Below are 25452 nucleotides of genomic sequence, written 5' to 3' on the forward strand. Positions count from 1 at the left end.
TTCTTGGGAAATGTTCTTTTATAACATCTTGTAAACATTTCATTGAAAGCTTGAAAGGAATGTTCAGCATGGTCAGTCTCTGTAACAAGTTTTTGTATTTTGTATTTTCTAAAGAGAGGTTGGTTGTGTTAACCATGCGTGTTTGTCCAAAGTTAGCCTGGAGATCCATGCTATGATTTCTTATTCTACAAACTGATGGCGAAACTCTGAAATTATAGAACTTTGTAGTCTGAGGAATTTTTCTTTCTTTTTCATTTTGTTTTATAAGCTTCGAACGCCAAAATATTAAGAACAAGCTAAGAACATTTCAAGGCATTGTGGACTCCAAAACACCTGATTTCTTATGGAAATTGCACAAAAATACTCACAAAATGGTGAAAAAAAGAACATAATAAGAACATTTAAATCTGAAAAATAAGAACATCCGGAGGCTTTAACAATTTTGGATGCTCTTATAAAGAAAAAAACCGTGTAACAATAAAAATAAATTCGGCCAATTGGTCAAGTGAGTGAATGTGATGAGTAAAATTAAAATACGGATATTTAGACATCATTTTGCCGACTGATATGATTGCAATGAAGGTGTTTTAGTGCTTTTTCGTACAAATAAAAAATACAAATAAGAAATAATTTACAAAATGAATTCATGAAGGAATCTTAGTATTCGGGAACAGAAAAAGGATGAGAATATTCGAACTCCATGGCAATGGTGGTTTTGATTTTAGTCGTCACCCGATGCTCATTCTCCTCTATCTCAACGTAAGTTTGTTTTGGAGCCTCTGCACCCCTCTCTCCATGTTGCCATTTATTTGAAGAAGGTACTCTCTCACCACGACCCCGCCGCCCTTTGGCCGGCAAATTGCGGTAGTTTGTGGCATGGTGAAAACGTTCATTCCGTGCAGTACATGCATGAGGGGTGTGTGACCAAGCAGGTGAAGGCGTTGGGCGTCTGGAAGAGGACGAAGGAGGGTGAAAGTGGTGATCTTCAAAAGACGTCTCTGCTACATCAACTTCATCAAATTCATCGAGAGACATAGAAGAAGACGTTCCTCTCCTCACATTACCGCCCCTCACATTACCGCCACTTATGGAAGCTGCAGCCCCTCGGTTTGCCGGTGTGCCACTGCGAGAGTTCAAGTAACTACTCTCCTCAGGAACCGTCGATAGAGTGTTCCGTCGGTAAGGATTAAATGTATTCCACTCGGTTAGATTACCAGGAAACGTCTTGAAATATGTTGGTGTCTGTACTGGTGCTATTGCATTCCGTCCTTGGATTTTCTGTGAAATTAAAAAAGAAAATTTATCTTCCTTGTTTTGGATACTGTATGTTTTTTTTTAGGAAACTAGTTCTACCAAGCAGCCTCAATGTTTCTTAAGAAATCGGCCTTTCGAGCCTTAAATGTTTCTTACATGTTTCTAAACTTTTTGACATAATCAGCCTATTTTTCATGCAAAGAAAAATAGCATTTGTTTTGATTTGAAGGTTCTTAAAAAAAACGAATTAAAAAATGTTATTTTCTCATTCTCAGCCTCAGCATGTTTCTTAGATGTTTCTTAGTTTTTTTTGGCATTCTGAGCCTCATGTTTCTTAAAAGTGTGTTTCTTCTAAAACGTGTAAAGGCAATATTACAATGTAAATTTGGTCTCATTTTTCTATTTTGATTTTCGAACCACGGCTTGCTTTTGCAAAAAGCGTTGGCAAATATCAAAATAAATCAACACTTCCTTGGAAGATACTAAATCACAACCACAGCTCGATAGCAATTCTCATTTTATGCAAACATCAAACATTCAAGACATTGTTTTATTGGACCCTCCCCGATGATTAAAGATTCTCTATCAAGGGGAATATCGATCCTATATCTTTGTTAACCCTTTCCGTGCCCACGGGAAAAAATGGCAAAAAAATGACAAATATTTTCGAGGCGATGCAGTTGTTTTCGGCGGGAGAAAACGAAAAATGTATTTTGAGCAGCCTATGACATGTATATTTGGTCCTCACCAATTGTTAGCCTCCAGGCCCAATGTCAAATATTTTGGGCATGACTTTTTAAAATTTTTTGCCCAGTTTTTTTGTATGGCTGGATTCTAAAAAGTATTTCACCATGGATTTATCATAGAACTCTGGATAAACATCAAATAAAACGGTGGAGAGCGAACTATTGTCTTTCCATTGTTTCAGAAAACAATTGATGTTCTAGCTTTGTCCGCAAAGGACAACTGTCATGGTAGACTAGTAAACTAGTCGGTTATTACTTATAACCTTATAATATAACTGTCAATCAAATAATGTAAACACTAATTAAATATTCAGCGTGCGTGAGAGAAAAGGAAAATAACCGACTAGAAGCTACTTCCGACGCCTTTTTTTCTTCACCTAAAAATCGTAAGGAGAGACATACAGATTTCTGTATGTCTGACCCGTGCGGGATTGCATTTATTTTTCTTTCTGTTTATTGTGTTTTTGGAAATACTCATTTTTTATATGTTCCCATGTTTAATGTTACTATGAAATATCATTTAGTCAAAAAGTTGGATGGATTCTCAAAAACCTAAAAAAGGTGTAAAATTAAACAACGTTTTTTGAGGGAAGAAGCTTCTAGTCGTTGAAATTCAGAAAAAGACCTCACCTCTTCGATTCTTTTTTTTTTGGAGCTTGAATTTTTTGTATATGGGTCTGTTTTCAACGACTAGTTTACTAGTCTACTGTCATGGCGGCTCGAAGGTCCCTGATTTTGAAAAATGCTTAATTGTCCCATTTCTTAAAAGTCCTGTAACTTCTTGTTTTTGTATATTTACCGGATGCAACTTTGAAAATGAAAGCAAGAAAGCTTAACAAATACATTTATGAAATTAAATGTGAAAAAAACTTCATCAAACAAGAAAAATTGAGTAAAAAGCCTAGAATGACGCTGAAAATAAGGTTGGCAATATCTTTCCAATTTTTTCCTGGGAAGAGCTAGGATTGACATATGTTAGACTGGAGTATCTTGGCTTCATAGTGATATGAAAATCCTTTGGAGGCACGCGGTGGCACGGTGGTTTTGGCAAGGTGGAAGTTTGAAATTTTCTGGTGTCAACATTCAATTTCTTATACATAGCATCTTTCTCACAGCTTGAAACGTCATAGCGACATATCATTAGCAATCAATTTGATGCATTTGACTCTCTTGAGAGATCTTTAAGTCTCATTTGGGAATTGTATATCTGTGTTTTGATGAAAAATGCAATAAAAAATTTACGAAAAATTATTAGTGAATGGAGGAGTGTGAACAATAATGTCATTACTGCGGACAAGGCTAGAACATGAGAAATCGATGAAAAACCAGCTTGTTGTGTATCCAGAGTTCTATGATAAATCCATGATTTCACAATATGAAATATTATTGACATGGGCCTGTCGAAAAATTTTCGCAATGTCAAATATACTTGATTTGGGCACGGAAAGGGTGGAAACAAAAATAAATTTAGCTTTTAGTAAGGGCAACCTTTAGGATCCGTATCATCTTTCGTGGGACGCAACCGCGTGTGGTTGGTTCGAAAGTAGAGTAAGATTGATGTCAAATTTTGTCTAAAACGTAACAGATTTTCACAGGATTTCGGACTTCAAATGGCCATATCTTTTTCTGTGTTTGAGCTGGTTGTAGTACTTTTTTCCCAGAATTTCATACCCCATCCGATAGTATCAATTGTTATCGTTTTATTCATTCAACTCTGAAAAATCGTCAATTTTTTACTCATGTTGGGGGTTGGGGGTTTTTTACAAAAACACTTTTGCCGGGCCTAATTCGCAGGTCACCTCTAAGAAATATCTCAAAATTCTTTCTTCCTTCGAACTAATAGCATGCGGTTGCGTCTCATGAAAGATGCTACGGATCTCAAGGGCTTTCCCCCAACTATTTTGAAAATTATATTCTTTTTGTTTTTGCTACTAGTGCTTTTTGTAAGTTGAGGATAAAATAGACTTACCCCGGGTCCCCCGATAGAGAGCATAACAGGGAGGAAGACCAACGTGTTCAACATGGAAATCAAAATGATCCACAACATCAACTGGAAGAAATACCTGAAAAATGAATGCAGCGTCATAAATGAAAAGGAAAAACTTTTCCTGAAATCATCGAAATGGTAAGAAGAAAGCAACGCGTTAGTTACCTGACGATGAAGTCGTATTTGGAAGAAGCCAACATGGCAATCATGATAACGGAGGAGAGACAGCAATCAAACACTGATGCGAACATGATTTCCAACGAACCTCTCACCCGCTTGTCACGGGTTCCCTCAGTGTTCAGGAACGCCTGTTCACACAAAAAATGAAAAGAAATTCAGATTTACCGTACAGTATAAGGCCCCCAAAACAGAGACGGCGCCCAAAACGGAGGTTTTGCCTTAATGAGCCATGTTGGTACTTTAAAACCTGGAAAAGCTTCAGATTCAATCCTTACACATTTCTCTGAGTCCGAAAAGAGAAAAATACCAAAGTGTCATTTTTAACATGGCTAATTTTCTTCTTCCATATTTTTTCAAAAATTGTTTCGAAAATCCCTTTTTTGGACTAAAACCGTCAAAGTCAAACAAGATTGGAAATCAACCCCTAAAAACTGGGTAAATCTGGAAAGTATAAATATATACCAACATACCAACTCAGTAATTCAAAGTTTTTCAGAAAATTCGAAATATTTCATGATAAAATTAACATTAAAGACTGCTAGTATTTTGCGCGGGATTTTGCACTTAGCCAGGCCTGAAGCACTTATTGTTTTGGTATGAATTTTTTTTGAAAAATTATCAAAAACTAATTATCTTATCGTGTTATTAATTCGAGACTTGGTTGAAGTGATGGATATTTAACAATTTCAATTTGATTGAATCGACGTTTTGGGGGCCACTAACCTCTGTTTGGACAATCATTTTGTATGATGATAAAGAGCAAAGTAAATTTTGACATTTTTAAGTCGTAAAGCATTGCCTTCATACGCATTGATAGTAATTGGATGTCGGTGCTATGCTTTTTGAATAAGATATTTAAAAAAATAGCTAAACCTCCGTTTTAGGGGTCATTAGAAATATGTGACTCGACTTTGAATGACAAAAAAAATCATACAAAAACCTTCATTCTAAGAAACTTTATTCACACAAAAACAATTTTTAACGTTCCCTATTTTCTGAATTCACTAGAAAGATTTCAATTTGGATAGGCACATACTATAATGATCAGTAACGACTATGAACACATGAGCAAAGAAAGTTATAATTCATACCATGACAGAGTGGACGATAAATTGTGTTCCTGCACCCACCGACATCATGAGTGGGATGATAGAAATGGCGCTCAACTTGATGCCACACAACCCGATGAAACCAACCGTCTCGAATAAATTAATACCAAGGAAACTGACCTGTGGCGTGAACGGAAAGTACAAAATATCATTAATGGTGGGTTTCGTGAGGCTAGATTTCGAAAGTATTTGAATGAAAAATATCAAGATCAGGAATTTGAGGCGTTGCTAGAGCGTAATGGAGTAATTAATTACTTACGATGAAGAGAGCAGCTTGGAGGTTCATGGAGCAGAAGAGAGCGACGAGGAAGATAGATGAAAGGAGGACAGTGATGGCAACAATCAGGTGGTCGTCCAATGAAACGAATTGCTCCCAATATGTGAATGGAATCCCCGTTGGATAAGAATTCAATCCTTTCTTTTTAAATTCGTCACAAATCTTCCTCACGTCCTGCAAAGGAATATGAAAAATGTGATTATGGCTCCCTTGCTATCAATATAAAAAATGCAAAAACTGATTAAAGTCTATTCACAATAAGTGTGCACTCTTTTTTCTTTTACCTATAACTTTTGAAGAAATTCTTCAATCTTTATAAATTTGGTATGGTTCGAGAAATATTTGTGAGTGGAACAATTTGAAATAAAAAAATCTTAAAAAGAATTCTAAAAATGAAGATGAAAATGAAGAAGAAAAAAATGAAGATCTTGTAGAAAAGTGCTATAACTTTCATTTTTACTGGAGAGATTCTTTGATCTTTGGAGGTCATCACTGTGGAAAAATTTCACTAAAATATTTATTCAATACAAAGTTATGATACAAAGTTAATAAGTGATTGACCCCAAAAAACAGCAGAAAACAGCGTTTTTAGACGTCAATTAGCTTATAACTTTGTTTGATATCTTTGGACTGAATAATTATTTTTGAGAAATTTTTTCACAGTGATGACGTTCGATGATTAAGGTTTCACTTCAGTGAAAATGATAGTTATAGCACTTTTCTACAAGATCTTCATTTTTTTCTTCTTCATTTTCATCTTCATTTTTAGAATTATTTTAAAGATTTTTTTATTTCAAATTGTTCCACTCACAAATATCTCTCCAACGATACCAAATTTTTAAAGATTGAAGAATTCCTTCAAAAGTTATAGGTAAATGAAAAAAGAGTGCACACTTATCGTGAATAGACTTTAGAAGTAATTTGAAAGAAGTGAGTGTTCATGATGAAATGAATAAATCTTTCAGTACGATAATCAAACTAGAAAAGAGTAGGATTAGACGCACACTAGCTCAGTAATAAATATTGATTTCGTTGGCGTCTTACTTTGATGAGTTGGACGTAATCTTCATTTGTTTGGATGTTGTGAACTTCGAAGCTGATAGTCGAATATTCAGGTGCTGCTTCAAGAATTTCTGAACCAAAAAATGAAAAGGTTTATTTTACATTCCTAACCAGTCGTTATTGTTTTTGTTAACCGTGTCCTTTTTAGCTCGGCCGATTCTCTTTATGGAGAAAAAGACTTGGAAAGACGACTGAAACGGATACAGATTTGAGTGAATTTCTGACGTAAGAAATAAAAAATAAGATGTCAATGTAGGCCATGGATTTTCTTTGAAAATAACTGACGTCATAGTAAATGTTCTTAGCGCCGGGCAACTCCGTGCTGTGTTAGCCCAGTCGTCATACGAAAAGAACCAATTGCATTGCGTAAAAACTCGTACAAATTTCGCAACAATAGTTTGAGTTCAACAACAATGAACGTGTTTTATAAATTTTGAATTGCGTAGTAAAAGAATGAGAGAAAGAAAAGGAAAAGGAAAAGCTCCTTACCAGGGAAGAAATGACATCGATGATGATTGATGTGTGTGATAGGTGGACGAGGTAACATTTCAACCTCAGATTCCCAAAGACCAAGGCTATCTTCAGTATGCCACAGTGAGAGTGCAAGGTAGAAGAGGTCAGGATTGATGATATTTTGCTCGTTCACAAGCGATCGATGAACGATATTTTTTTTACTTTCTTTCGAAGTCGGCGCTTTTGCTAGCGTGCACCCGATCTAAAGAAAAAGAAATTCAACTCCACGTTATTTTTGAAATCTTGCTCAGTATTTCTAGAAAAAGAACTTTTAACTTTGATTGTTTTACTGTAGATTATTCGTGGCCATAACCTTAAATGTCTTCTTCATTCCAACGAATTCGCAATATCTCTAATTTTCTTAGATGCCAATTTTACGTTTATAAAATTGTATACATAAGGGAAAATGGAGATCCACTAAAGCTTAACTATTGATACTTGAAAAGATTTAGCACCTGCTGCTCATAATCTTGGTTTAAGCATTATCAAAGATACACAACTAAAGCAAAAGTAAGCGCAAAGAAATACCGGGTTGGTCGGGCGTGAAATACGAAGGGGCGTTGTTAGCAGTTCGAAAATTCGTTGCACTTCCAGCATGGTATTTTGACAGTACGGTAAACAGGTTTTGTCAAGCGTGCCATTCTTTGTCTTTTCTCTCCATTGCTCTCTCAGTTCCGTCTGCCATTCTATGAACAAATCAATTTCATTCTAAACATCACTTAAGGGGCTAAATGTAAGAACACGTTGAGAACAATTCAGCCCAAAGATTGAAAAAATTAAGAGCAGCCGAGCACAAGCAGCAAAATGAATTATTAGAATCATTAATTGATATTTGGCGGCAGTTAGAATAGGATGATGTGTTGTTACCTCTCAACCAACTGCTGAAGACATCCAACCAGAATCGATTTGGTGTTTTCACCATCTTTCCAACCTAACAATGAGCAAAGAAAAAGGAGTCTAAATGAAGTCTCGTATATTCAAAAAAGAAACGTTTAAAGGGTATAAACACAAAGATCTAAAAATGGGGATCCCTCGGAATCGGAGTCTAAAATTGTACTCCTGAACTCTGGTGAAGTATGCTGCAAAAAGGTTAAAAAAAGGCTGAATCAATTTTTGTCGAAATAATTAAAACAATTTATTTTCCCTTCAACGGCTAGAAATGTTCTGAAAATCCAAAAAGAAAAGTTTAAATAAGGTTTATGTTAGGTGTTAGAAAAAATGGAAAGATTCATTAAGCAAGGGATACAACTGAACACAGGGATCGGTGCATAAGAAAAGATACATAGGAGACACACATCATATATATTCTTACATTATAAAGCTTTCGATGAAGGTCGTAAACGAGCTGCTGGTTATTGGCGTAGTCGAAACGTGTGCCGTCTGTATTGTTGGCGATAACCACAAACACTTTGTAGTAAGAGAAATATTTCTGTCTCTCAGAGAAATATTGATACTCTGTTGTTTGTTTGGGTACCATGTCACTCAAGTCCAGTCCTTTTTCCACCTGCATCACTCCGACCAGAGAAATTATCAACAGAGCTAAACAGACAATCATGGAAATGATCTAAAGAAAAAACGATTGAGCAATGTCAATAACCTCACATCATCGTGCTCATCACCCAAAAATAGTAGCTACAAGTTTGTTAAGCTCACCTTGGTTGAGGTTTTGACGAGGAAAGGTCCATAGTAGTGTTGTGCAAAGTATGTTAATGAGAGTTTAAAGAAGAAATCTTTGCAGGTGGTTTGTCGAGTGGTTCGTTCTCGTCTTTTCCGTCTTCTGTTCCGTCGAAGACGTTCTCGATCTTGTCGTGTCACGTTAAAGGAGCGATGCGTGTTTCGTTGGGCGGCACTGGCACGACTCAAGTGGAACCGCGGAGGAGGAGGTTCATCTCCACCACGCCTGATGACTGAGGGTGTGGTCACACGAACACGACTTTGTGCATTGAGAGGAGGAAGATCGGGTGTGGCACCAGGGAAACTCATGGAGATATTACTTTGCACATATTCGCTGACTTGTCTGGCTCGTCTCTCTTCTTCCTCGTCGTCGTCATCATCGTCATCATCTGCACACCTAAAAAAATGTTTTCTTTTATTGATATTTGCCAAGAAGACTAGCGAGGAGGAGTAGAAATTGCTAAGATCCATCAAAAGTGTTCCATAGGAGAACTTACTCTTTAAAGCAAAACAAAAGGTCCATATGTTTATGTCGTTGTCGCACCACGTCGAAGGAGAGAATGCTTGAGAAAGCAAAAATCACAGTGAACCAGTTGACTCCGTAAATGATCGCTGCCTGAAAGTTTAAATAACCAAACAATAAAAAATCACGAAAGGTTGTCCGATAGGATTTTCTAAGAACTCGTCTTGTTCATCTCCTCTTTCTTCGGGATTTTCGAACTGATCTTCGAATATTCTTGCTTTCTTAGTTGTAAGATGGACATGAACTAGAACTAGAACTCAACAGTATAATCCATAAGGAATTGTTGTTTTACAAAAAAAGCGCAGAGTGTTTAAAACTCTAACCTGTTTGGCGAAGGTTTGCACAGCACCAATGGGAACAAAGGAAGCCAGCAAGAAAGAGCAAGTGTTTGCGAACGAAGCCAAAGTGATATCAAGACCAACTTCACCAAGACACATTCCCACAATTTCTTTACATTTGAATTCCCTTCGATCACAAACGAAAACATACGTCCTTGCCATCAAATATATGTTATCCAGGCCAAGTCCTAATGCCAGAAATGGAAGCACCTATTGGAAAAGTGAAATCATTTGAATGCATTTCCCACTCAAAAATGATGCTCAAAAAATAACGTTGAAAGATAATTGTCATTACCTGAACCGATATGGTATTGAGACTCATCCTAGAGAAGCTTGCTAGACAGAGCCCAGCAAAGACGGAAGCCACAGCGCACACCACACCAATCAAACCAAGTCCACCGTAAGAGTAGATGGTAGATGACCAACGTTTCAACGTGAAGATAGAATACACCGTCTATGATAAAAAAGAACCGTCATTATTATGTGCAAAAAATGCGCATGTGTTACTGTTTTCTGAAAGAAAAAAAAGGGTTGCAGTATGTTCAAATATTATTTTGTTGATTTGTAAGAATATGACATTTTGGTACCAGTAAAATAAGGCCGACATATGTTGAGCTTTTTCGTGGCGTGTTTGAGAATTCTTTGACCAAATCTTTAAATGAGGTAGTGGAGAAAGCCAGCATGTTGGAAGAATTGCTCTTTCTCTTCTCGTTCTCTTCTTTCACCATCTTGGTGAACTGCAACTTCCAATCGTCGATCACTTTGGTCGCTTCTTTCAGGCCAAACTGACGTGATGCGAAAACTCGAGACATTTCTTTGTCAAGGAGAAAAGTCTTGGGGCTCTGGATTTTGAAGACCGTTTGTAATGCATGGGCACTGAAAGAAAATTCAACATCACATTTATACATCATTTTCATACATCACATTTTAACAGCTCACGATGAAAAAAATTTCAAAGAAGAAGGTCACAAGATTTTGACGAGGCAACGCGTGAAAGAAAAATTAAGACCAATTTCAGCCTAAATTTCATATTAAAAAGACACATCTGATTTTATACCTGAAGTAAGACGCAATATAAGAATTGAGAAGAAGACTTAAAAAATATCGAGACAAAAAATAAAACAGTCAAGCTTCAGCTTAAATTTGCTTGTTGTAAAAAAAACGCGTATCTTTTACCTGGTAAATCCATCTTCATCAAGGAACATTTTGCTGACGATAACATCTTTGGGCCAATACATGTACTTTCTTGCAACACCATAACAACCGTTTTGAAATTCACCTGCTATATCTTTGCTCTAAAAAAGAGAGAACGGATCGTAACATAGAGAAAGTTTCCCTACAATGAATGCGAGCCTCAAAAAAATATGAAAATAATTGAATAGGTAACGATTAGAATCACATTGGTTGCACTTACCACGTTAGATGAGGATGGACATTTGTGTGTTGCAAAGCATGGTCGATCCATGTAACCAGCACCTAAACCCACCTGATTGCAAAAAAAGTTTGTTAAAACATCCTTACAAGAACAACTTTTTTACTATTGCTATCCTAGACAGGAGGACCCGTGTTCGTATTTAAATGAGAAGTATTCATTTCGCCATCGGTATATAAATAAGAAATCATATCATAGCATAGATCTTCAGGCTACCGTACGATTTGTTGAATGAGAGAGGTCTGAGGGAAGATAATTTTCTTTTTTAATATAATAAGCAACTCAAGCGAGTACAGGACAGTGGAGTTACCTTGTCAACGAATCGTTTCACCCTTTTATACATGTACTGATCAGAAGAACTGTTTCCGAGATAATTAACCAAGTCCTGTGGGTTGTGATACTTGTAGCCTTCTCTTAAGGTTCGGTTGTGAAAACTAGAACAATAAAAAAGACGAAATTGTAGCGTTGTAGGTGACAAAGTTCTGGAAAGAAAAAGCTAAAAATTGAAATTAGCATTTCGTTGGAAAAGTTTTTTTTCTTGTCTTTGATTGTCAAATATTGTTCGAGCAAAAAAATACCTTTTGAGATGCATATGAAGGTTTTCAGTGTAATGAGGGCCATAGCTTGCGATGATGGAGCCTTCCCAAAAGCAATCGAGTGGAGTCATCACCAAACATGGAACCATATTGTCGATTGCCTGAAAAATACATGTTACGTACCAATTCCATGAACATTATTAGGGGGTGTATTAGCTAAATGGGTCCACACCTTGAAAACTTCCCCAACTAAAAGGTTGAGAAAAACAAATAGAGTCCAAAATGAAGAAAAGTCTTTGATTACCAGTTTTGAACAGGCAGGATTTCATTTCTAAAACAACAAAAACCACACCACTGTAATAGGTCTTATTTTCTGAATTAAAAAAATGAGTGGAACGTCTCTTTTATGGATTGCTGGAGAGAAATGCAGCACTTACCTGATTCCACTCGTGAGCTACCCCGAAGTCAGGGGGTCGATATCTATCGCAAATATGACGTAATGTCCAATTGCTAGAATGAAAACATAGAAAACAAAAATGATTACAATCTGCTGGCTCCCGTTTAAGTTACACAGTTGTTCATAAAAGATTTATCTTTTTCTAAAAGAATGCCAATGTTCAACATTCCAAAATTTGAGAATTGTTCAAGAATAATGCAGGGCCTCAAAGGTTTTTCTTAAAAAATGATAAGTTTTTATATCCTGTCTTTCTTCGCACGTTCGAAACAATAAATGAGAGCGTTTGGTTTGCTGTGCTATTTCGGCCATTATTTCATACCAAATAGCCGAATTAATAAAAATCAGTTCATAGGAAAACTTGATACCAGTTTAAAAACTCGAAATCTTGATGAAATTTGTTACAGAAAACATATCAATAATATAACAATAATATTCCGACAATTCATTTAAAAAAGCAAAATCTAAAAATCTAAAAATCGTTTCAGAAAGAATTAGGGCTTTTTGGCGGATGAAAAGGATTTGGGAAAGACTTACACTCCAAACGTCTTTGATTTAATGTCTTTCACTTTCTTTACCATTTCAAGGTGATCTTGCAGAGCTGCTGACGTCAGCATGTTCTGACTCTCATCCTTAGCTGTTTGCATCAGCACTTCGTATCCAAACTCTGCCTCGTTTTGAAAGCCTTTTCTTCCGGTGGTTTTCTCAGAGTAAGCGACCTCTTCGCTCAAACGACCGCTGGCTGAAAGTGAAAACATTGCATTTATTGGACAGTGAAAATCATCAAAGACAAAGTTTTTTTTCTTTATTTTTCTCCTGATCTTCGGTTCTACATTATCCAATCTTATAGTTATCTAATTTTATAGATTGAGCTCACATTATAATATCAGAAATGTCATAACCGTTCGAGATTCTTCCTATTTTTATGTTGGGAAGAGAGGTTCCCTTAAAATCTAAAGATTGAAAAATGATTTGACCTTGAAGCTTTGCCAGTGATAAACAAAGATGATTGTAGATATTTCGCGAGTTTTGGTTCGGCCACCTATCAAGTTGGTATTTTACGGACTAGAATGTAATTTGGCTAAATGAAGTTGATTTCCCGTTTGCTTTGACTGAAATTTGTACCTGGGACTGATTTAAATGTAAGAGAAAAGAAACGAAAAAATTGGTTCCCTGACCTGAGTACATGGTTTTTTGCAAACAAACCTGTAAAATACACTGTCGGAGCTCAAGGACTTCGGGAGCTTTTTTTTAAAAGCAGTTTTCAAGATTTCAGTTTGGTCACGTGCGTGGTTTTTATAGACCGGTCTTTATTCTAAATCAGTCTCAGGTCCGTAAAATACCAACTTGATAGGTGGCCGAACCAAAAATCCTCAAATAGATGCACGAATGGTTTATTTAGAATTATAGAATGGAAAATAAAAAGGAAACTCACAAGCTACCCAAATGTTTTGGATGTCTGTTTCCACCGTCAATCCATATTTGTTCAAAGGGACCACAATACAGACAGCCAGGATGACGAAAGAGAAAAGGGCAACTCCAAGAAAATGCTTCTGAATCTGACATCCTAATCGGTAGAAGTTGACGTGGATCTTTTTACGAACGGTGCGAGCTATCGTCTCCAAAGCCTCGCACTGAAATAAGAAGCAAACATGATTAGCAATCAACTCCCCTAGGGTAAGGCCAAAATAATTAGGGTATCAATAACATTGATCTCTCACCTTTTTCATCTCACAACTTATTTCATTCCAAACTGATAGTGTTATACAAAAAAACAATTTCGCTCGGAAACAACGTTTAAAATAGAAAGAAATACGAAACTTTTGTTTTGATAATGTCCTTCAAATATCTCCTTGAGCGAAATATTTCGTAAGGCACTCCTCTTGACTAAATTGCCAAGGATACTTTGAATATCCGGACTAACAAAAAATGTATCCAGTGGGTAGTAAAATTTGTATATGTATCTTTACATAAAAATCGAAACGCATGTAATAATTCTTGAAACACCCCTGCCTCTGTGACCCAGTGGGATCCACCCCACTGGCCACCCCAGTGAAACTTTTTTCCAAAAATGGCTCATTTTTCAGCCCCACTGGACAAATCACTCACCCCACTGAAATGTTGTAATAAAAAAACACCCCATTGAAAATGATAAAAAGTTTACACATACCCCACTCGAAAAGCCCTTATTTTAACGTACCCCAGTACCATAGAACTTTTCTTTTAAAAAATTTCTCTTTCCCCTTCTTTAAAGGTGAAATATTCGAAAAAGCCAAAAAAATTTGCTCACTTCGCTCGCCATCAAATGTTCCACTTAAATATATTTATTGTATTTAACCCGACTTATAAAACATTTAAAACGTGGAAAGTGCCATACGAAAGGGGTTGAAAATCTAAAATTTCTCTATCAGCGCAAACCACGGTTGTACTTGGCCCTTTCTTTCTTTAAAGCTAGGTTCTAGCCTCAAAAGTTTTCGAGAGGCTTTCTCACTTGCGTAGATACTGAAAGAAAGACCTCTACTTTAACAATGTTGACTAAACATTACTAGGACCCAGAGTTTATAAAATTTGATATAACCATACTGCTCCTCTATAAGCCCCCTTCCCCCAGACCTCATTACATTTCTTGTCTGATCAAAATGATATTTCTACTTTAGTAGCATGTAAGAAGCAGATTTTGACTTGCACTTAACCAAAAGTTAGCCAGTACCTTCCATCGTTAAAACACGATAGAATTAACTAGAATTATTTTGTCCAACAGACTAACCAAAATTTAGCTCATGCAAAAAATTCTTTCTCACCCCGGTGAATGTCAATTTTCGCCACCCCACTCAATATTTGAAAGAATATTTTTCACCCCAGTGAATTTCAGGTTTTTTCATTCTCACCCCACTGGGTACTCAACACCCACTGGGGCACAGAGACAGGGGTGTCTTGAAGGACTCTAATGCTATTCGATGACGAAAGGAAAGTCGCTTCCTTGTAAATGAATATGTGTGTTATGAATATGAGAAGCTTTCATGGTTCATCTTTAAAAATTTCGGATGTAAATATTTTGACAAATATTGTTTCAATTGACTTGAAATTTTTTCTATAATCAGACATATTTCAAATGAAAAAGTGCTATTTATAATCCTACAGAAGAAATTTCTTATAACTTTACTATTTTTTTTAATTGTCATTCACCAATGTTTTACAGACCCTCTTGATAATTAAAAGTTTTTAATCGTGAACGATAAATGTTGCAGCAGAATCATTAGCTAGGAGGAAATCCAAATTTCACGTTTGTAATTAAAAAAGTTATATTTCATATCAAATCTTAATGTCAGGGACAGAGATAGAACAAGGCTTTTTCAAATGTGCGTTATCCAGCTCCGCTATAACATATCTCTGGTTTATTCATGGGAGTACATTGAAAGAAAAAATCAATTTCAGTGCTCTTCTTGAACATGACGAAAGCACTCATACCAGGGAACTGGTACATTTCTCTCTATAAGAATAACGTATAGCTTAAATCTTCAAGACCAAAAGATAAAAGATTTAAGAATGTTTTAAAAACGTTGTCCGTTCGCTTTGCAGGCTCTAGACAAGATTTCTTGGAAAATTGCACTAAAATATTCACAAAATGCAAGAACAAGTGAGAAAATTTTAAGAACATTTTGGGCATTTCAGAATTTGAAACCCTTACGAATCAGGCGAATGAAAATTTGAAGCCTGGAACTGGAACTGGAATTGAAAATAAAACCTAAAATATAACACAGTTTCGATTTCTCAAAACAGTTTCGATTTCATCAAATGTGCCAAATAGGTTCTGCACTATTCTTATTGACGTCAGAAAAATGATGAAAGGATGAGGAAAACAGAACTGAAACGGACAATTGCAATGGACAACCGAAAACTTACGAGTGCTGCGGCAAGGTTTTGAGAAATGAAAATCCACCATTGTATAGTGTGCAAGAAGAGAAATTCAACAACGCAGGATTCAAAACCATTAGACGTGTGATCCAAGTCAGGATGATAACCACAGTGGGACTAACGTTACAGTTGAGTTAGATGAAAGAGAATGGAGTGAAAAGAAACCAAAAGTCAAGTGACCAAAGTCAAATGAGAAGAAGAGGTACAAGGAATTCGATATCGAAGTGAGCAAGGTCAGCAAATTCCAAGGATCGGTAGAGTAAAAGTTGGAGATGTTAGCAGGACCGATTTACCAACAAGGGAAGGACTAGAAAGAGAAGGAGGAGCCAAAAAAACCGTCGTCCACAACACGCCCAGTAGACGGGAGATGAAGATTCGAAGTATCAAGAAAGGAAAAAAAGCTTTGAGAGCGAGATGGTTAAAGACAGATGAGGACCAAAAAGCAGGGCTCATGAAGCTGTACCAGAACATGAAAGCCAGGCTTAGAGAAGAAGTTCGGAAGGATAGGCGACTACAAAGAAGAAAGAAGCGAGAACAATGTCGGAAGACGTTCCTAAAAAAACATTCATATTTGCAAAATCACCACTATTCAGCAAAGCAAGAAGTGGAAAGCTTGAATGTTCGAAAGAGGAGCTAGGGAATCATCAGAAAGCTGTTTACGGAGATGAAAACAGAATGAAAGAAAGACCGCCAATCGAGGGACTGAGAAGACCATATCAGCCCGGGTTATCATTCGACATCAGTGATATCAAGAAAAGTAAAGTTGGGGCCTTTATCAAGAAAACAAGAGCTCACCTGGAAACGATTGCGTGAGCTACAAAGCCTACAAATATTGTCCTAGGCTGAGATTGAAGCTATTTTTTCTGGTGAGAGAGATGTGGAAGAAAAAGGACGTAGCTAAGCGATGGTGCATAGCGGAGGGAATATCTTCCCAAACAAGAAAATGCAGAAGGAATCGACAATTTAGACCTGTATCGTTGCTAAACATTGACGGAAACGGCTTTGCCGATGAATCGATCCAGAAAGCAGGAATTGCAGAAATTCCTGGTTGTATATAACACACACATACGACATTTAGGATGACCTGCAAGAAGCAAAGAGAAAGAAAGAGAATGTTGCAGTGGTATGGCTCAATTTGGCTAACGCATATGGGTCTGTCCCACAAGAGATGATAGAGAAAAGAAGGGAATTCTTTTGGATACCAGAACCCATACAGTAATTCGTGTTGAAATATTACAGCCTTTTCAAGATACGTTTCACAACAACGGAGTTCACAACAACTTGGCAGAGGCTCGAAGTTAGGATTGCGACAAGATGTACGATATTAGTCATTTTGTTCGTGTTGTAGTACTGTTGTAATAGTCATGGAACTATTGCTGCCGGCATCGAACACCAACAGCCCAAGTATCCCAAAACTGAGAGCATTCATGAATGATATTGCAGTGAAGACAACAAGATCTCATTAACAGGTCAGATATGAAGTTTAAAGCCAAGAAATCCCGAAGTATAACATTGATCAAAGGGAAGCAGTCTGAAGTGAGATACATGGTTGGTGGTGAAAACATATCAATAGTCAAGGAAGAGCCGGTCAAAAGTTTGGGTAGATGGTATAGAGAGGCATTGAGAGATAGCGATCTAGCAAAACTGTTGAAAGAAAATATGGAGAAAGGAATAAAAGTTATCTACAAGACAGAACTACCAGGAAAGTTCAAATGCTGGTGCCTCTAGTATGGTTTATATCTACGGATTTATTGGCCGTTTTAAATGTATAAAATACCGTTGACGACAGTAGAAAGAATAAAGCAGAGATGTGGGGTTTTGATAAGAAAGTGGTTAGGTCTTCCCAAACAATTGAACAATACAGTGTTGTATGGCAAGATGAACCAGCTACAGGTACCAATCAGCTCCATAGCAGAAGAATATAAAGCAGCAAAGGTGCAGACTGTTATGATGTTGAGGGAGGTAGAAAACAACAGCGACAAGCAGTGGTTGCCGAAATAAAGAGAGAAGAACAGGAAAAGCGATACCTTCACCTTGTGCAATGCCCCCCAACAAGGCCAATGTGTTAGATGGGAAGAGAACGTAGTAGAACGCAAGATTTGGAGATTTGGAGCTGGCAGCGGTCCCGAACCTCGTTTCTAATTAAGTCCACGTACGATGTCATGCCATCACCCGAAAACCGGCTTAGATGGGAAGTAGCCGAAGACGATATGTGTAGATGTGGTCAGAAGGCACATCCTATCAAACTATCATCTCTCTTTCGACAGGTATACCTGGAGACACAATGAGATACTGAAGATCATCCACAATGTTCTGAAGAAGAAGATCGAGCAGTTCAATGAGGGTGCTCTGCCCAAGGAGGAAAAGATCACCACGATGAGATTTTGTAAGGCTAGAGAGAGCACGGAATTCAAGAGCCACTAGAAGGCTCCCATGACGGATGAAAGATGGCAAGGCTCCTGGAAAATAGCAACAGATTTGGAATCCAAGTTAGTTTTTCCTGTCCTAGTAACCGAGAAGCGCCCGGATGCAGTCGTGTGGTGTAACGAAAAGAACATTTGTATAACCCTCGAGTTAACAGTGCCATGGGAGGAGAACATCAAGCAAGCCGAGGAACGAAAAGCAGACCGTTATGCCAGACTTATCAAGGAAAGTGAGGAAAAAGCATGGTCAGTCGACTATCATCACATGGCAGTCGGAGCACGAGGCTTGTGAACATGTTAAAGAGACGTTTGTGCTGTACCAACCCGGAAGTGAGGGGAGCAGTCAAAGACCTTCAAGAGACAGCAGAAAGGTCATCTCATTGGATTTGCCTGAAAAGAGAGAATTCAAACTGGCTTGAGAACTAGAAAGCAATGCACCTCCTCTGAAAGGACAGTCGACGAAATGGGGCCGAAACTGGATCAAGTGGTTCTTCCTGAAGATGCAGTTGGTGGATTCGGTGCTTTCAAGAGTCGTAAGTGTTACTACTTGCGTTATTCTTATTGACGTCAGAAAAATGATGAAAGTTTTTAAATTCGAGAAATCTATTACTCTCTCTCAGAAAAATGTATCGAAAAAACTCTATGAAAACTCATGCGAGGTTAATCTATGCAAGCTCCTTATAAAGAACTAGCATGTGATGGAATATCGGCTTGCTCTAAAATAAATCTTAGAGGAAAACTTTCAACGCGCAAGGACAGACGCATCTTCATGACACTCCATCCTCCCTATTCCTTTCCCGGTCCCCTGTTCATCATGAGAATTTGTGTCTGATCTTGTCCCTGAACTGAATTTCCTTTCTTAACGGTGTATATATTTGTTTTTAGCTTTATTTTTCCCTAACCATGTACGTAATCTTATAGGTGATAAAAGAGATTTATAAAAAGACCCTAACGTTGTAAGATCGTGAAATTTATCACTTATACGGTTATACGTAACTGTAGAGAACTAGATGGTTGACTTCCTTTCAAACTCGTTGAAAACTTAATTTTAACGGATGTTTAATGACCTTGCCCACTCGAAGGGAAGACAGTCAATCACCGATACTGACACCTATGTGAACTCAATGCAATGCCTTGTTTCGACGCCAATGCAAGGATTTCTTTAATTCTTAGCAAAGGGCAAGTTTTCGTGCAGGGGTTTTATGGAAACACCGAGTCTTTAAGCTTATCAAGTCAAGCTTTTCACATTATTGGATTCAGTTGACTGGACTTCAGTTGAATTACCAGGAGCGTTCCTTACTCGTAGAACGCCTAAAACGCATTGTTCTTTTAGCTAGATTTGAACAGTTGCATGAGTTAGATTTTTTCGAGTTAGGTTAAGTTCGAGTTATGGAGTATGTTCTATAAGGCATTGTTTAACTGAAGGGACCACAAATGGTTTTATGAACGAGACAAAGGTACAAAGAACTGGTACAAAGCTCTTTTATTGAACGAGACAACATGAACGTACAAAGCTCTCTATTGAACGCGTGAACGAGAGGGGAGAACGAGAACGAGACACAACAAAGCTGGTATGAACGACAACAGCTCTAAAACAAACACAACTTGGCTGGTACAAAGTCGGTGAACGTACTATCTCTATCTAACAAAACACTTCAGACAAAAATGACAGTACACATATTAATACATTTGAGTGCTCTAGAAAAATCTAAATACTTTTAGAAAAGAATCCGTCAAACATTTGGCGTCATGAGCGATTTATTTGGAGTTGCTCTCGATAAAGAAAACGAAGCCTGAGTCCGGAATTTCTTTGATTTACATAAAAGTAAAATGGGCTAAAAAAAACATTGGTGCAATATTACATAATTGTAATTATTATTTTAAATATAAATCGTTCAAAATTCCCACATGCATGTAATTAGGTGTCGCTTGTTTTGCTATTTTCCATTTTTCAATCAAGGAAGCACTGAATGAAATGTTTCATTGTGAAAAAGGAAACATCTTTTCAACATCCAGAACACAACCAGAATTTGACTTGGATTTCATTAAAAAAGGGGTATCAAATTAAGCATTCTTTAACATTTTTCACTGAAATCTGGAAAAAATGGAAAAATCACTCAGAATGGCTGCTTTCCTATTTTTCGCAACAACTTCTGTTACGATAATTGATAAAAATCAGCTGCGATCATTAATTGTCGTAATTAATAAGTCGTAAAAGTCATAGAATAGTGAAAATAAGAGGATTTCCGCATAGAATTGTCTTCACACATCACACATCTATGACGTGTTTTCGGACTTTTTCAAAAGCAAATTTTCACTTCAAAAGCTTATAACTTGAGAACCACTGAACCAAATTTAAAAAGTTGTATACCAAATTTTAAGCTTGCTTTTCCTCTTTGCAATTAAAAGTTCACATTAATGCACACACAGATAGTCACCAAGCTCACACACTTTCACCAGGTATTTTTTACATAGAATTATTGCGTCAAATGTTAGAGCCTCTAGAAGCGGCTAGAAGACGATCTGTGGAAATATAAAAAAACAACAAGAACACAAAGCGCATTTTCGAAACGATCTGATACTCTCTAACTTTTCATAAAATCTCATTAGGAATATATTTGTAAATTATTAGGATCATAGGTCATCTAGATGAGATTTTACGACTATTGTAAAACATGATTTAAAACTAGAGCTAAGAAAACTTAAAAAACTTAAAATTTTGAAACGTAGGTTCTAAACTATGAAATTTTACTCATTTTCTACACTGATTTAAACCACTGACCTTTATTTATCCCTGGACCAAGCTATATCCGCCATCTTTGATCGAAGTTTTTTTCTGGATTGAAGCCATAGCAGTGTAAAAAAATTAACGTCTAACGGCGCTATATCATCAAAAGTTTTTGCGAGGGAAAGTAGAACTAGCGCTCTCGATGCATTTACACCGCTATTGAGTAGTGCTAATGGTGATTAGGGTACCACTTTTCAAAAAGTTCCGATTAAAGATTTTGCTTCGACGGGATTGAGAAACTTGGTCCAGGGTATATATAAAGGTCAGTGATTTTAACGCTATATTCTGATGAAAAACTGAAACTTTACTATAGCTAGAAACTAAAGCTACTATCAGGAGGCTTCAAAATACCCCCATACAAAAAACATTAAGTTTTTAGGATAAAGGATTTTTATCCAGTTCATTCTGCACTAGATGGTGTATCTTTTGCCGGGCAAAAAATGGGTTTTCAGAAAATTTTGTAAAAGCTTCGTCGTCTCAAAATCTTGAAAATAGTGGTTTTTGACCAATTCTTCATCCCAATTTGTCTTACTCAAAAAGTCATAACTTTTGATACATTAGTTTAGAATTTTTTTCCTTTTTGAATAGTTCAATCTTTTGCAGACAATTAAAAAAATCGAAACAAAAAGGTTGATTACCCTTTAAAACTTGGCACTTTTTGTAAAAGAGGTTAACATAACATCTTCTTGACGTCTTTAAAAGTTTCATAAGGTCGTTTGTGTAATTAAATTGCTTATTACTCTTGATAGAATAAATTCACAAACAAGGTATGAAGAGAGTTTTTGTTAAAAGTGTAAAGGAGCTCAAAACTAAAGTTTTATCTTCAAATCTCATAACCGATATTTTGACTATGGTCAGAGCCATTAAGATCATAGGATATTTTGATACCGATGTATAAATAATTCTTAATTATCGGTGAACTTGTAATCAATCATATTAATGTGGTTTAAATAGGCTTCTGTCAAATCTGTCCTGAATCTAGTCAGTAACTACTACAGACAGTCTCAATACTGGTCGTTTAGTTGGACAAAATCACTTTTGAAAAATAACGTTCCCCGGAATTGACTAAGAACTTTACCCTGGCCTTTAATTCAAAAGATCTTTTTCAAGAGACACTTAAAGAAATAGTGAGGTACCTTTGATTGGTTATCGATGTGTAAATCATTAGTTTGTTCATCATTGTTTCTGTTGATGGTGAAGACGGCAGCAGATGAGGCTGCTGGTTGAACATCACCCGTGTTGTTGAGGGGAATTTCGACGAACGTGTCTGATGCTCGCTGCAATACTGTGTTCGGGTTGTTCGTTTTCGAAGCACGATCTATTGGTGACATGATGATGTTTTTCTTTATAATTCTTCTATAAACAAGATAATTCAATAGCAAGAATATCAAATTTAAGAACAAAATTATTAAAACACTTTTTGTTCATACATTCAACAGGGAACGGTCTCTTACACTGCACAAAAATGCATGAAGCATATGTGCCTTGGAGGGCAATCATACACCGATTGATGACGATAGGGTTCAAACAATGAAGCAAAACTTGTACGTGTGGACGTGCTCATTAGTCGAACATAAACAAACAACTTTTGAAAGAAAGAGCGGAAAGAAGTTTCAAAACAAAAGAATTAAAAAATCGCATGGGTGGCCTGTCCTGTCCTTGGCATCTTTCACAAATGCAGCTTTACAGTGGTCTAAAGTTAGTACATGTGAAGTAGTATCAAAACAACACCCCTCCCTCTGTCAGTCTGCCAACCACCACTTGTGCGGTCTGAAAATGATAAGAAAACGTCAGAGGGTGGACCAAATGACGTTCAAATGAAATGCAGCTTGAAATTGCGCTCAATTTCAGGGTGAGAAATGAGCATGAGACGGACATGAAGAAACACCTTAAAATGATGACACGCTAGCCTTCGTGACATGATTAAGAATGGTTAAGTTACCGGAAATGGATACAAGCAGACCATTAAGGTTTTCATGCCAGTTACCAGAGCGAGTTTAATCAAGCACCACCCGTTTAAAAATAAAACAAGGGCTTTTTCAGACACAATCATATGGCTGAGTTTTGAAATGCAAGGGCGAACGAGGCGATTAATATCGCACTGTATTCAAATGTTGAGTTTTCATAAAAAAAACCACGTGTTGAGAAAAGAGAAAATTTCGAGAATTGTTAGGCCATAATAATCAACGAGGAGCAACACGGCTTTTTCGGATAATTTTGGGATACTCGGGACTATGAATCACAAATAATCCTTTAAAGCATGCTATTACTAGTACAAATTTGATGTGGGTGTTGAGAATATCAATTTATAGACATATTTTAAATTTGTGTAATATGACAGTATTTAATCTTGACTCGTTGTCACAAATTTTTACGTTTCATCCACAAAAATGGTTACAACTTGTTCAATATTTTGACTTTTCAATATATGCTGTGTGGAAAATCAAAATGATTTCGACAAAATACCCCCTAGATATTAACAAAATGACCTTGTCTCTTCACCAACTCCGTGATCCTTTTTTGATGCTTATACCCTGAATGCTATCTTCGACTCCCGCGTTCAATACCATATTGGAGCTCAAGTAGATAAATCAATATATACTGTCCCGGCCAACCAGCAGCCAAACACTTGCTAAAAATGAAATATGGACCCGACTGTCAAACACATAAACTGCTGTCAAATTATGGTTCTTGGTGCAATATTAAAAAGGTATTGGTGAGCTTTTCTAAAGAAAATTCAATGCTCTAAACATGGAAATCAGTCATAGCAATCCATGTCTCAATCAATACTTGCTCGTAAAATTCGTTACACAGCCAAAGAAATTCTTTAAAATTGTTAACTTCGTTAGCAGTTTCAGCATAAAGATTAAGAGGGCTTCCAAAGCACAAAAACAATATGCATAAGCATGGCACCACATACTAACCAACCAAACCGAAGCGACATTTTAACAAACATCCTTCACACACATCACCTTCTTACAACAATATTTTTTCATTGTCAATGTCGAGGAGAAAAAAACGCATGGCATAAAAATTTAGATCGAATTACAAAGAATGATAAAATCACACATACCTTATGTTACGTTGTTGTGTTTGCATTGATTGCTTCAAATTGATGCTTCCTCAAACTTTCGAATACCTAAGTATCAAAAAAAGAAGATTTTGAAATAATTTCTTTACCCAATAAATCTCTACATGTACAACTTTGAAAACATTAGAATGAAAGTTGATAGACAAACAACGAACTGAGTAACGTTTGTGTTAAAGTGTGAAACTGTACGATTAACAAGTAATATGACTCCATTGATAGAAAAGACCACCCAACACTTTTCATAACAACTCTTGAGTAGACGAGATGAATGTCAACCGTAAACAAGAGAAGATTACTCCAAACCGAGAAGCATTTCTGTGAACCAATAATGGCCAACAAGAAACCTTCCCTTCGCACGTCTCTCGACGTTCTTAATCGTTAACTTCCCTAGAATATCAACGATTAATAAGGAAAAATAACTTACAGATTTTGGAGACAAATATGATTGTGTCAATTTTCTTGTTAAGGCCTTGTATGCCATTCCATTATATATCTATACAGGGGGGTGGACGAACATTTCAAGAGGGCAATCTGAGAAAAATTTCCAGGGGGTGTTTTTTCATTTTTCTAGGGGAGGGTAGAAAGTTATTCTAAATTTACGAGGGGTTAAAACACTGATTTTAGTTCGTCCACCCTCGCTTTAAGGTATAACAAGCAACATGCTGAATGGACCTACCTGATGATGAAACTTAAATAGCAATAAGGAGAAAAACAATCATTAAGAAAATATAGCGCTTAGCGAAAATGCATTAAATGTCATCATTGATTGTTGATGGGGGGAAGGGGTTTAGGGAAAAAAGAAATAGAAAGTTCCGGTTGCAGAATTGCAAAAGTTTTATTGACAATTGAATCATGCTTGATGGTGGCATTGTTATCAATAATTTTTTTAAGTGAAAAAACAAAGAAATGTATGGAAAAAGCCCAATTCAAATCTGCAAAAACGGCGATTTCCGGCATATTTCCGGCATTTTCGGCCGGAAAAATCTTTTTCTCAAAAATCGGACTCGACAATGATTTGGGCATTGTTAATACGCATCTTTGAGCAAAAAATCAGCAAAAACTAATGATAAAATCTCGAGAAAATACCAAAAACAAAAAAACAGTTTTTTTTTCCGGCATATTTCCGGCATTTTCGGCCGGAAAAATTTTT

The 25452-nt window shown here is 36.7% G+C and overlaps 1 protein-coding gene across 1 annotated transcript; it reads right to left on the reverse strand.

The window, feature by feature from the left end:
• Positions 1 to 501: 501 nt before the first annotated feature.
• LOC136801903 (protein patched homolog 1-like) lies at positions 502 to 24439 on the reverse strand. The gene is made up of 24 exons (XM_067058583.1): positions 24285 to 24439; positions 22348 to 22567; positions 13521 to 13719; positions 12623 to 12827; positions 12069 to 12141; positions 11674 to 11792; positions 11406 to 11529; positions 11078 to 11149; positions 10840 to 10958; positions 10251 to 10539; positions 9959 to 10117; positions 9649 to 9873; positions 9300 to 9418; positions 8782 to 9199; positions 8441 to 8692; positions 7996 to 8059; positions 7657 to 7814; positions 7105 to 7330; positions 6598 to 6686; positions 5536 to 5727; positions 5259 to 5396; positions 4153 to 4295; positions 3970 to 4063; positions 502 to 1278 (listed from the first exon to the last, which is right to left on the reverse strand). Exons 1-24 carry the CDS (start codon positions 24308 to 24310, stop codon positions 658 to 660), a joined length of 4344 nt encoding a protein of 1447 aa, XP_066914684.1. The 5' UTR covers positions 24311 to 24439; the 3' UTR covers positions 502 to 657.
• Between the last annotated feature and the right edge of the window lie 1013 nt (positions 24440 to 25452).

This window comes from Clytia hemisphaerica, unplaced genomic scaffold (assembly GCF_902728285.1).
Source record: "Clytia hemisphaerica strain Z4C2 unplaced genomic scaffold, Clytia hemisphaerica genome assembly, whole genome shotgun sequence".
NCBI classification, from domain to species: Eukaryota; Metazoa; Cnidaria; class Hydrozoa; order Leptothecata; family Clytiidae; genus Clytia; species Clytia hemisphaerica.

Coding starts and splice junctions, on each gene's coding strand:
- LOC136801903 (XM_067058583.1), bottom strand. CDS start 24,310: ATGCAAACACAACAACGTAACATAAG. Junction 11,530..11,673: donor CTTCATATGCATCTCAAAAG/GTATTTTTTTGC, acceptor TTATTGTTCTAG/TTTTCACAACCGAACCTTAA. Junction 10,118..10,250: donor ATGTCGGCCTTATTTTACTG/GTACCAAAATGT, acceptor TTTTTATCATAG/ACGGTGTATTCTATCTTCAC.